The 12,845-nt window shown below is 42.7% G+C and overlaps 1 protein-coding gene across 3 annotated transcripts in view; it reads right to left on the bottom strand.

Annotated features, from left to right (window-relative positions):
• The window catches only part of LPIN1 (lipin 1), a 291,411-nt gene that overhangs the window by 44,566 nt on the left and 234,000 nt on the right, over positions 1-12,845 (bottom strand). For all 3 annotated transcript variants that reach the window (XM_073568241.1, XM_073568239.1, XM_073568240.1), the window contains exons 8-9: positions 10,188-10,281; positions 6,071-6,261 (exon numbers count right to left, since the gene is read on the bottom strand). In XM_073568241.1, the coding sequence (XP_073424342.1) occupies positions 6,071-6,261; positions 10,188-10,281 (285 nt within the window). The remainder of the gene's footprint in view (positions 1-6,070; positions 6,262-10,187; positions 10,282-12,845) is intronic.

The raw sequence follows: 12,845 nt of genomic DNA, 5'->3' as shown, positions 1-12,845 counted from the left end.
ATATACGGCCATTTTGGCTCTGCTCTTCCTCTTCCCCGGTACCTGCTGACTGAGCCTCCCTCCCTAATGTTGGTTGTTAAGATGCGTCGTTTACTGATGGACGTATTTCTGTGTTTGAACTGTATAAGTCACAGTTGGCGGTAAAAATCGATCTGTAGAGAATGGAGCTGAAGACGAACTTGCCCTTCGAGAGCGGGTGGTACATACCGCTTCGGATCCCGGATTTTACACGTTTTACGGTTCTAAGAGAATGGTAGTTTGTGAGAATTAAAAGGAATAATAAAGCTGTAGCTGACCCCGTCCACTAAAGAAGTTATGTGTCACGTGCCTTAGTGGCCTTATTATGGGAGGGAGGCATTCTGTTTGTTGGTCTCAGCAGTCTGCATATTTCCAGTCACCTTCCGACTAGACGTCTTCGGTCTCGCTCTATACACTTGCATTGAAAGAGGCCTTGCACGTCTAGTCAGCATGTGACCGCATGTATTGAAATCCAGAAATGGACAATCCCTACAGTGAGCAGTGTGCGTGCTGTGAAGGTACACAAGTCTACAGTCGTTTGACCTCTGTCATTGCCAACAAAGGATATATCACAAAGTATTGAGATGAAATTTTGTTTCTGACCAAATACTTATTTTCCACCATAATATGCAAATAAAATGAAAACAAAACAGACAATGTGATTTTCTGGATTTTTTTTTCTCAGTTTGTCTCCCATAGTTGAGGTCTACCTATGATGTAAATTACAGACGCCTCTCATCTTTTTAAGTGGTGGAACTTGCACTATTGCTGACTGACTAAATACTTTTATTCCCCACTGTATGTAAAGGCGTTTTCATACTGAGTAGCCCCTTACCTTTCTTGTAGAAATCCGTTTTGCTGTTTTAGAGAAATCCACAGTTGAAACGGTAAGCTAATGAGTTGCAAGTGCAGTGGGCGGGCACTGCACTGACAGCTTTCCTGCATCTCTGCTTGTCACTAGCTGACAGGTCATTGAAACAAGAGTGACCTAGAGAGGGGAGGCAGCGGGCAGGGAATAGGGAAGTGGTAGGAAAGCTGTGAGTGCAGTGCTCGCCCACTGCGCTTACATCTCATTAGCATACAGATTCAACTATGGATTTCTATAAAACAGTAAAATGGCTTGAGAAAGGCTGTTCACAGCCGAAACGGTGCCACACCAGATGGGCTAATATAGTCCCTTCTTATCACTTTCATTTTTTGGAGTGATGTCTGCTTTTCTTATATGATATTTATCTGACAACAGGATAGTTGTCTGGGAGGGATAGATAGATAGATAGATAGATAGATAGATAGATAGATAGATAGATAGATAGATAGATAGATAGATAGATAATGGATAGGTAGATATGAGATAGATAGATAGATAACACAGGTCAACGAAAAAAAAATTTTTTTCTGGTGTCCAAAATATTTTAATGAATTTGGGGTATTTTTGGGGTGCTGATTCTGAATATGTCATCAGTTTTGCCAGATTGGCTCAAGTTTTTGAGATTTTTGGTATCTTATTTATAGCACTTGTTGGTAAATGCGACGCATCATCTCATTAATTTCTTTGGATTAGTACTTGAACTGAGCAGTTCTCAATATAGTTTTGTGTTAATTAGTGTTCTAAAAGTTTGTTCATAGCTTGATTTTTGCACTAACTTTATGTTGTTGTCTGTTTTCCAGTGAAAAGCATGAACTCATCATGAAGAAGTTGTCTTAACGATCCAGACTCATTCTGTTACATTTGTGGTGAATATACACTGCCAAAACATAGAAGAAACATAACACACTTCGTAAAAAAAGTGTATTTTGCCTATTTTGGGGTTATGCTTGGGGACCAAGACAAGTTTTGGGCACCACACATAGTGTGCAAAGCATGTATCGAATTATTACGAAAATGGAGCAAAGGACAAAGAAAAAGCTTCAAATTTGGTGTTCCAATGGTGTGGAGAGAGCCAAAAAATCATCATGATGACTGTTATTTCTGTGCAGTGCAAGTGCAAGGATTCAATAAGCATAAGAAACGAAAATGGGAGTAACATGGAATCTGCAAGAAGGCCTGTCCCTCATTGTGAAGATGTGCCTGTACCTGTGTTTACCATAAATAACAGTCATCATGATGATTTTTTGGCTCTCTCCACACCATTGGAACACCAAATTTGAAGCTTTTTCTTTGTCCTTTGCTCCATTTTCGTAATAATTCGATACATGCTTTGCACACTATGTGTGGTGCCCAAAACTTGTCTTGGTCCCCAAGCATAACCCCAAAATAGGCAAAATACACTTTTTTTACGAAGTCTGTTATGTTTCTTCTATGTTTTGGCAGTGTGTATTCACCACAAATGTAACAGAATGAGTCTGGATCGTTAAGACAACTTCTTCTTGATGAGTTCATGCTTTTCACTGGAAAACAGACAACAACATAAAGTTAGTGCAAAAATCAAGCTATGAACAAACTTTTAGAACACTAATTAACACAAAACTATATTGAGAACTGCTCAGTTCAAGTACTAATCCAAAGAAATTAATGAGATGATGCGTCGCATTTACCAACAAGTGCTATAAATAAGATACCAAAAATCTCAAAAACTTGAGCCAATCTGGCAAAACTGATGACATATTCAGAATCAGCACCCCAAAAATACCCTAAATTCGATGAAATATCTTTGGCACCAAAAATGCTGTTGACCAGTGTAATAGATAGATATGACATAGATAGACAGACAGATAGATAGATACAGTTGTGGCCAAAAGTATTGACACCCCTGCAATTCTGTCAGATAATACTCAGTTTCTTCCTGAAAATGATTGCAAACACAAATTCTTTGGTATTATTATCTTCATTTAATTTGTCTTAAATGAAAAAACACAAAAAGAATTGTCCCTAAAGCCAAATTGGATATAATTCCACACCAAACATAAAAAAAGAGGGTGGACAAAAGTATTGGCACTGTTCGAAAAATCATGTGATGCTTCTCTAATTTGTGTAATTAACAGCACCTGTAACTTACCTGTGGCACCTAACAGGTGTTGACAATAACTAAATCACACTTGCAGCCAGTTGAGATGGATTAAAGTTGACTCAACCTCTGTCCTGTGTCCTTGTGTGTACCACATTGAGCATGGAGAAAAGAAAGAAGACCAAAGAACTGTCTGAGGACTTGAGAAACCAAATTGTGAGGAAGCATGAGCAATCTCAAGGCTACAAGTCCATCTCCAAAGACCTGAATGTTCCTGTGTCTACCATGCGCAGTGTCATCAAGAAGTTTAAAGCCCATGGCACTGTGGCTAACCTCCCTAGATGTGGACGGAAAAGAAAAATTGACAAGAGATTTCAACGCAAGATGTGCAGATGTTGGATAAAGAACCTCGACTAACATCCAAACAAGTTCAAGCTGCCCTGCAGTTCGAGGGTACAACAGTGTCAACCCGTCCTATCCGTCGGCGTCTGAATGAAAAGGGACTGTATGGCAGGAGACCCAGGAAGACCCCACTTCTTACCCCGAGACATAAAAAAGCCAGGCTGGAGTTTGCCAAAACTTACCGGAAAAAGCCTAAAACGTGTTGGAAGAATGTTCTCTGGTCAGATGAGACAAAAGTAGAGCTTTTTGGGCAAAGGCATCAACATAGAGTTTACAGGAGAAAAAAAGAGGCATTCAAAAAAAAGAACACGGTCCCTACAGGCAAACATGGCGGAGGTTCCCTGATGTTTTGAGGTTGCTTTGCTGCCTCTGGCACTGGACTGCTTGACCGTGTGCATGGCATTATGAAGTCAGAAAACTACCAACAAATTTTGCAGCATAATGTAGGGCCCAATGTGAGAAAGCTGTGTCTCCCTCAGAGGTCATGGGTCTTCCAGCAGGACAGTGACCCAAAACACACTTTAAAAAGCACTAGAAAATGGTTTGAGAGAAAACACTGGAGACTTCTAAGGTGGCAGCAATGAGTCCAGACCTGAATCCCATAGAACACCTGTGGAGAGATCTAAAAATGGCAGTTTGGAGAAGGCACCCTTCAAATATCAGGGACCTGGAGCAGTTTGCCAAAGAAGAATGGTCTAAAATTCCAGCAGAGCATTGTAAGAAACTCATTGATGGTTACCGGAAGCGGTTGGTCGCAGTTATTTTGGCTAAAGGTTGTGCAACCAAGTATTAGGCTGAGGGTGCCAATACTTTTGTTTGGCCCATTTTTGGAGTTTTGTGCGAAATGATCAATGTTTTGCTTTTTGCTTCATTCTCTTTTGTGTTTTTTCATTTAAGTCAAATTAAATGAAGATAATAATACCAAAGAATTTGTGTTTGCAATCTTTTTCAGGAAGAAACTGAGTATTATCTGACAGAATTGCAGGAGTGTCAATACTTTTGGCCACAACTGTAGATAGATATATAGATAGATATGAGATAGATAGACAGACAGATAGATATGAGATAGATAGACAGACAGACAGATAGATGATAGATAGATAAAGAGTTTAGATAGATAGATGATAGAGAGATAGATATTTATAATAGATAGATAGACAGACAGACAGACAGACAGACAGATGGAAAGATAGATAGATAGATAGATAGATAGATAGATAGATAGATAGATCCCTGTAAATTGCACATCATCTTGATTTTTTAAATTACCGCTGAGTTTTGTGTCTTCGGTAGAACAGGTTGTTCATTTCTCTGGCATTTTATTTTCTTTGCTCTCTGGAAGCCGCTTTTCCTCGAGGTCAGGATGACAAATCGCAAATATACAAGGGAGCGTTTTATGTTTGTGCAATCTAAAATAAAATAAAAATGCAGCTGGCTCTCTGCCGGGGAGGATTTTATGTGCGGCCATTCCAGGGTGGAACAAATAACGGCCGCTGGGGGAAACCTGTCAACAGCGAAGGGCAGAATGAGGGAAATCTTGGGGGGCCGACACCTCCATGACCAGCTACTGTCAGACTGCCAGCGAGAAAAATATGGTAGCAATAATGAATGAAAATGTCTGAATGGCGTCATTAAAAATAAGTTCATTAATAAAATAAACATGAAAAATAATCAAATATGAAAACCTACTGCAGTTTCCACTATTCTTTTACTTTGTTTTTATTCTACCACATAGAAGCTGTTAACAAGCAGGGTGTTTGCTGTTGACTGATCTTAAAGGGAATCTGTCAGCAGGTATTTGATATGTAATCTGAGAACAGAATAATGTGGAGGCAGAGACCCTGATTCCAGCGATGTGTCACTTACTGGTCTGTGTTTTACTGTTTCAGTAAAATCAGTGTTTTATCAGCAGTAAATTATCACTACAGGACTAGGTGTCTCATTACTCCTAGTCAAAACACATCCCCACAACCGATTGGCAACTGTCAGTGTGCAGAAATCTGCCAATCAGTGGTGTGGGCGGAGTTATACACAACTCAGCATTCAGAGCTCTGCTAGATCTACAGCAGAGAAAACTGTGATTGTATCACATCTGCTGCACCCAGTAAACTAAGTGATACATCACTGGAATCAGGCTCTCTGCTCCTGCATCATACTGCTGACAGATTCTCCTTAAGAAGGATTATTATGTTTTTATGCATCGTATATATGAGCAGGGCATGATCAAACTAATGCCTAATTGTTGGCAAACTTGTAAACTATTAAGTAGTATGATTACATCTGGCCATACACATTACATAGCTGTCAGCCGAAAAAGTTCTCCTCCAGACTCCCAATCATAAACCTTGCAGGGTTCTGAATAGGGACATGGGAATTAAGTGCTACCAAACACCTCAAACTTCCTACTAAACAAAATGATTGAGCATGTTATAATCCAACAGCCCGATCCTTTTCTTCCTGACATCTAACAATAGGGAAGGGTTGGGATGCCCTATATACATTTACTATGGTTCTTCCCTCCCCATAAGAAATCGCAATTTACCCCTTTTCCATACAATAGGGGAAACCGTGCTGATCACTGGGGGTCCGACCAATGGACCTCCAGTGGCCAAGAGAACAGGGTTTTGCAAGGCTTCTTCACCAGCCCGAACCACAGACCTTTCACAAGATGTCACCATGGAGCTTGGAAGCGCTGCATATTTTACCTTTTGTCAGCTCCTTGTTGTCACTGAGGCCTCCACACAACGATATAGCGATGGACGGTAGATCCCGCAAACCATCGGAGATACTTTCTACTCCGCTGTCTGCTCCGGAGCTTCCTACAGACTGGGGGGACTGGTTAGCCGAGCGGACCCCGTTCTCCCCTGTGCTCTTCACAGCGGTAGCCGAGTCCCCACTAAAACAGAGCAATCACACAACCAGTGAGACTACACCGCACTTGCCCACAAGCTTACATTCAAGTGACTGGGGCCAAGCTGTAATACCACACATAGCCTCCAGGCAAGGGTGGCGCACCTTCTGTTAAAAAGAAAGTATGTTACTACCCCTTTAAAGTGCATTGCTTGCCAAAAAAAGGGACAAAAACAATTCCAAAGAATACTCTGCTCACGGTGCGCAGACACGAGGTTGTCCACCCTTGGGGACTACTTTTTTTTTTTCTTTACAAAAGTACATGGAATTGGGGCAAAAAATCATTTTTGCAAATAGCTTTTATTAAAAAATGTTGCACCGTTTGCCTTCTACAGCCTCCGTGTTGCACTCTGTAATGATGGCTGCAGAATGAGTTAACTGAGAACCCATCAGTAAAAAGGGAAACATACTCTTATGATTTCAAGGGACGATATATTATTCTGGAATCATCCACAATTTCTCATGGACTCCCCTTCTTGGAGCATGATTGCTAATTCAACAATTGAGCACATAAAATCCATTACTTCTGTGAAACCTGTGGAGGTGTACTGCAAGAGAGGTAGGAGAGGAGGAGTCCTGGCACGCCTTCGGAGGAGAGGGTTCAGAACAGCTCTTCCTTCACTCCACTTGGCTAATGTCCGTTCCTTATCTAACAAAATGGAGGAACTGAATTTACTTTGTAACATGAGATCTGATATGGCCAATTCAGCTGCTCTTTGTTTTATTGAGACCTGGTTGAATGAGACCATCCCTGATTGTAGTCTGGATCTACCTGGTTTTGTTATCTACAGAGCTGACCCTGATTGTGTAGCTTCAGGTAAACAAAGGGGGGGTGGGGTATGTCTCTACATCAACACTAGCTGGTGCTGTGATGTTAACATACTGGGAAAAGGTTGCTCTCCAGATCTAGAGTACCTTGCACTCAATTGTAGACCTTTTTACTCTCCAAGAGAGTTTTCATCTATGGTTCTGGTTGCAGTATATATTCCCCCTCAAGCATCTGTTAAAGCTGCTATTGGCGAATTAGCTTGCAAAATATCAGAATGGGAGAAAGGATCTCCAGAAGCATTTGTGATTGTAATGGGGGACTTTAACAAAGGAAAACTCAACCTGGATCTCCCCAAATTTACTCAACATATAAACTGCTTCACGAGAGAGAACAATACGCTTGATCACTGCTATACAGTCATAAAAGGGGCCTACAGGGCAGTGAGGAGAGCAGCAGTGGGCTTTTCAGATCATTGTCTAATTCATTTAATTCCAGCCTACAGGCAAAGGTTGAAAACATCCAAACCTACAGTTTATACAAAGAAGACATGGTCTGAGGAGGCAAAATTGCAACTACAAGCATGCTTTGAATGCACGGACTGGGAGGTATTCCAGGAAACATGCTCGGGTCTGGATGAATGGGTTGATGCAGTGTCCTCATATATCCGTTTTTGTGAAGACACGTTTATTCCATCCAAATCTGTCCACTTTCGGGGAAACAACAAGCCGTGGTTTACAAATAAAGTCAGGTTGATCCGTAAGAGAAAAGAGGAGGCTTATAAAGCAGGCGATATTACTGAATTCAAGAAACTTAGGAACTCGCTATCTAAAGAGATCAAGTTAGCCAAACACGAGTATGCAAAGATTCTGGAGGAAAGGTTCTCATCAAAAGATACTAGATCTGCATGGAGAGGATTAAGAGAGGTCACCAATTATAAAAGCCACCCCACTATAGTGAACCCCAGCAGAAGTCTGGCAGCAGAGTTAAATGAATTCTACTGCAGATTTGAGGCAAGCTCTACACACAGTGGCTATTCATCTCTAAGCTCCTCAGTCTGTTCATATAAAGATCATTCATTGTGCAACACTCAAGTAGTGATCTCCGAGGCAGAGGTGATACGCATCCTAAAGGGACTTAAGGTCAAAAAGGCACCTGGCCCTGATGGTGTATCTCCAATGTGTCTGAAAGTATGTGCTACCCAGCTTGCCCCTATACTGACAAATATATACAATGTGTCACTGAAAGAGTGCGTTGTACCTCAGTGTTGGAAAAATTCCACAATTATCCCTGTCCCCAAGAAAGTGGGATCCTCTGAGTTGAACGACTATAGACCAGTAGCACTCACATCTGTAGCTATGAAAATCTTCGAAAGAATTATGATGTCCCACCTGATAAAATTCACGCAGAAGCTATGGGACCCGCTTCAGTTTGCCCATAAGGAGAATCGTTCGGCAAACGACACTGTCAATCTGGCACTGAAGTACATTTTGGATCATACAGATGAACTGCACTCATATGTCCGGATTCTTTTCATGGACTTTAGCTCAGCGTTCAATACCATTGATCCGAATTTACTTCATAAGAAAATGGTAGCTCTTGGGAGTCCCTCTCAACTTATGCTTATGGATTTATAACTTCCTGACAGCCAGGATACAGAGTGTAAAAGTTGGACCATTCACTTCGGACACCTTGGTCACAAACATCGGGGCACCTCAGGGGTGTGTTTTGTCCGCGTTACTGTTTTCTCTCTATACGAATGATTGCATCTCTTCAGCAGACTCAGTAAAAATCTTGAAATTTGCCGATGATATGACACTGATTGGTCTCATCAGGGGAAATGCTGAAGACTTGTATCGGAGTGAGGTGGAAAGAATATGTGACTGGTGTAAAGCCAATAATCTTGTACTCAACACTAAAAAAAACTGCTGAGATGGTTGTGGATTTTAGGAAAGATCAACATGAGATACTTCCAATCTACATCCATGACGAAGTGGTTCTTAGGGTCACAGAGACCAAATTCCTTGGTGTTATCATCTCTCATGATCTTAAATGGGGGAAAAACGTGGATGCTGTTATAAGAAAAGCACAACAGAGGATGTTCTTCCTGCGTCAGCTGAAAAGATATGTTTTGTCTAAGAATCTGCTGATCTTATTCTTTAATGCTGTCATCAGATCTGTGATTTGTTCCTCTCTGATAGTCTGGTATGGGGGAGCCACTGCGCATGACAAACTCCGCTTACAAAGGACTTTCAGAACAGCAGAGAGAATTATAGGTTCCCCCCTGCCTAAAATCCAGGATCTTTACGATAAGAGTATTCGATCCCACGCATTGAAAATTTCATCTGATCCCTCTCACCCGGGACACTCCTCATTCCAACTACTCCCTTCAGGACGTCGCTTCAGAGTCCCCAAATTCAGCACCAACCGCCAGATGAACAGCTTCTATCCACGCTCTGTTCAACAATTAAATCGTCATGTGTAGACTATATACTGTATCTGTCTTGTTAGATGTTACTTGTTGTATCTGTTGTTATATATTATGTTGCCTCTTTGCCACAAAGAATTCCTTGTATATATGTAATATGTACTTGGCGATAATAAATTTGATTGATTGATTGATTGATTGTAAGCCCATTACTATGGTGTGACGGGGAGCTTGTAGCTCTTTTCTTCTTTTAGTCCTCTCACCTAATATTTGACCACAGACCAAATATAAATGTCCAGAGAAACTTGGAGAATGCAAAAGCCAAAGGGCGCAACATGTTTAATGAAACCCAATTGCAAAAATTATTTTTTTTTAGCCTTTAATACATGAATGGAAGTAAAAATAAAGTCACCAAAAGGCAGAAAACGCCTTAAACTCCCACGGAAGTGAATATAGAGAGCAGCGTATATATAGCCACCTCTACAATCCCAGCGGCACAAAACGAGGTCCAGAGGAGGGTCCCACATCGGACAATTAGGGCTTTCCCAATAGATCTTCCATAATTACCCGATTAGAAAATACCCCAGGACCTCGGCAGGATGTTAATATTATTTGTCTTTGGACTTGTCTTGGCCACAAGACACAAAGTTCCCTCCAATAGACTGAACCACCCCGGACATTATATAAAGCAAAATGTAATAAAGATAAAGCTGCAAACCTCTTAGGAAAATATAAAGCCGCAATCTCCGGATCCATGCAGTTGATATCATCTAAATAGACCCCATCCGTCCCGAGATGTCGGCTTCTCTTATCTGCAAACACAAGATGGGAAATAAGAAGATCACTGCTCCAGCATCGTATATCCTCTCCCCATAACGGGCTAAACCCAATTTACAAGGAATGGTCTTCAAATTCAGCACTAAATGGGATCGACTTTTCTGAGAGTCAAGTAAGGCTCCGTTCCCACGATGAGTTTTTGGTGAGTTTTTGATGTTGAAGGTTCTTTGCACCTAGTAAGTAAAATAGGTTACTTGATTTTTTTTGAAAATACGCAGTATAAAAAACTCATGGTGGGAACATAGCCTAATTGTCAGAACCTGGACCTGTGGTAGAATCCCAATACTCGGGACACTCAGTCCAAGACTCTGAGCCCAGGACTTTCGATGACATGGTCATGAAGTTTTTTTTTCATCTGCTTTTAATTTTTTTTTGCCGAGCGCTTGTACGTGGATCTGATATACAGCAGCATGTGAATGGGGCTAAGCCGCAAGACAAGCAAAGCCTAAATGGCAGACTAGAGTTGGACATAAACGATGGCTAGGTTTAGCCACAAGCGCCTCCATCTGCCGCCATGTTGAGGGCCAGACCACCATGCAGACAGGGAAGACTATACTACACAGGGCAGCTGAGGCAGTGACGTTGCATGGGTTGCCAGTGCCCAGAGAAAGCAAGTATTGCACCCCATAACCCATTAATATTACTCCTTGAGCACCTCCTAAAAGATAAAGAATGCCCAATAGAGAATATATGAATGCCACCTAAAATAGTAACAATGCCCCCCTTAGTGCCCCTGCTAAAAGTGATAATGCCGCCTCTGTGCTTTTGGCTCTCTGCTCCACAACCAGATCCAGATGTATCGGAGCCACATTGGCGCTCTGTCGAAGTGGACATCAAAAGCCGTTGAGCGCGTAGATTGTCTGCAGCAGTATGGATGTAAATGTCGGTGCTGCAGACAATGTCACAGGAGCAGAGCCGCTCAGTGCTGGGAGGGCGAGTTAACCAGGGCGGGTGACCCAGGAATCGAGAGTTAACCAGGGAGGGAGACCCAGGGAAGGCGAGTTAACCAGGGAGGGAGACCCAGGGAAGGCGAGTTAACGAGGGAGGGTGACTTAGGGAGGGCAAGTTAAAAAGGGAAGGTGACCCAGGGAGGGAGCGTTAACCAGGGAGGGAAACCCATGGAAGGCAAGTTAACCAGGGAGGGTGACCCATGGAAGGCGAGTTAACCAGGGAGGGAGACCCAGGGAAGGCGAGTTAACAAGGGAGGGTGACTTAGGGAGGGCAAGTTAAAAAGGGAGGGTGACCCAGGGAGGGCGAGTTAACCAGGGAGGGAGAGTTAACCATGGAGGGGGTGACTCAGGGAAGGCGAGTTAACCAGGGAGGGTGACCCAGGGAGGGCAAATTAACCAGGGAAGGCGACCCAGGGAGGGCGCGTTAACTGTTAGCGGCGCTTATAGAAAAACTTTTTCTGAAAGGGGACAACACATGGTGTCTCCACTTACTTCCTGCCTCAGTAGCTTGTACTAATATTTGCCGCAGGACTACAGGACTTTTCAACTATCCCTAAACTTTGCATAACGCTCGCTGTCTATCACGGCGGTGCAGCTGGATCGACCCCAGAGAGCCGCGGACTGGAGTGTGTAGATAGGACTGGAAGCAACCACAAAACAGCAACAGAGAATAATCCGGGAACATGGCAGGCACAGCTGAAACGACTTGGACGTGATCAACGCAAACAGCAATGATGTGTAAAAATATCAGCCAGGAGAGACTCCAGCAGCCGGCATTAGCCATGCATGAACACATCCCATCGTTTGGCACATCCCAAGTGTTTACTTGTTCTATCATTTGCATTTCTGCCTCTGGAATACAATGAGATTATTCCAGAAGCCTACATTTGCATAACGCTTTGGTTTTCAGCGATTGCATATTTCCTGAACCCAGACATTCAGCAATCATCATTGCTACAGATATACAAAATGTTTCCTTCAAGAGTGCGACCCTTAGGGGGCTTTTCTGTCGAGTCCTCGACAGCACAGCGATGATCCATCTACGAGTGGTATAATCCCACCAGGCGGCTATCGTTTATATAATGTGATGAATCTGCAAATCATTTTATCTAAAACCGATGTCCCAGAAAACGGTTACAGAAAGAAGGGATGGATCTTTGTCTTTCCACACAAAAGTAGTGGGGTTCACGGTTCTCTGTCTCTAAGCGCAAAGTGCTGGTGGGGGTTCTTGGTCTCTCTGGGCAAAGCAGGAACGGGTCTTACCCTGTCAGAGTAAAATGGGGGCAAATCTTGGCCTGTCAGAGCAAAGCAGGGGCATGTCTTAGCCTGTCAAAGTAAATCAGGGGTGGGTCTTTGTCTGTCAGAGCAAAGCGGGGACGGGTCTTGGTCTGTCATAGGAAAGCAGGGGTGGGTCTTGTCTGTCAGGACAAAGTTAAAGCGGATCTTGGTCTGTCAGAGAAAAGCGGGATTGGGTCTGGTCTTGGTCTGCCATGGGATGTTGATCCAGGAAACTAGCCTGATTGCCATATGTGAAGTTGGGAGGGACTTTTTCCCCTAATATGGGGCAATTAGCATCTGCCTCATGAGGT

The sequence above is a fragment of the Dendrobates tinctorius genome, unplaced genomic scaffold, assembly GCF_039654945.1.
Source record: "Dendrobates tinctorius isolate UK_male_01 unplaced genomic scaffold, ASM3965494v1 ptg000021l, whole genome shotgun sequence".
NCBI lineage: Eukaryota > Metazoa > Chordata > Amphibia > Anura > Dendrobatidae > Dendrobates > Dendrobates tinctorius.
This window is presented reverse-complemented; position numbering and strand designations above follow the sequence as displayed.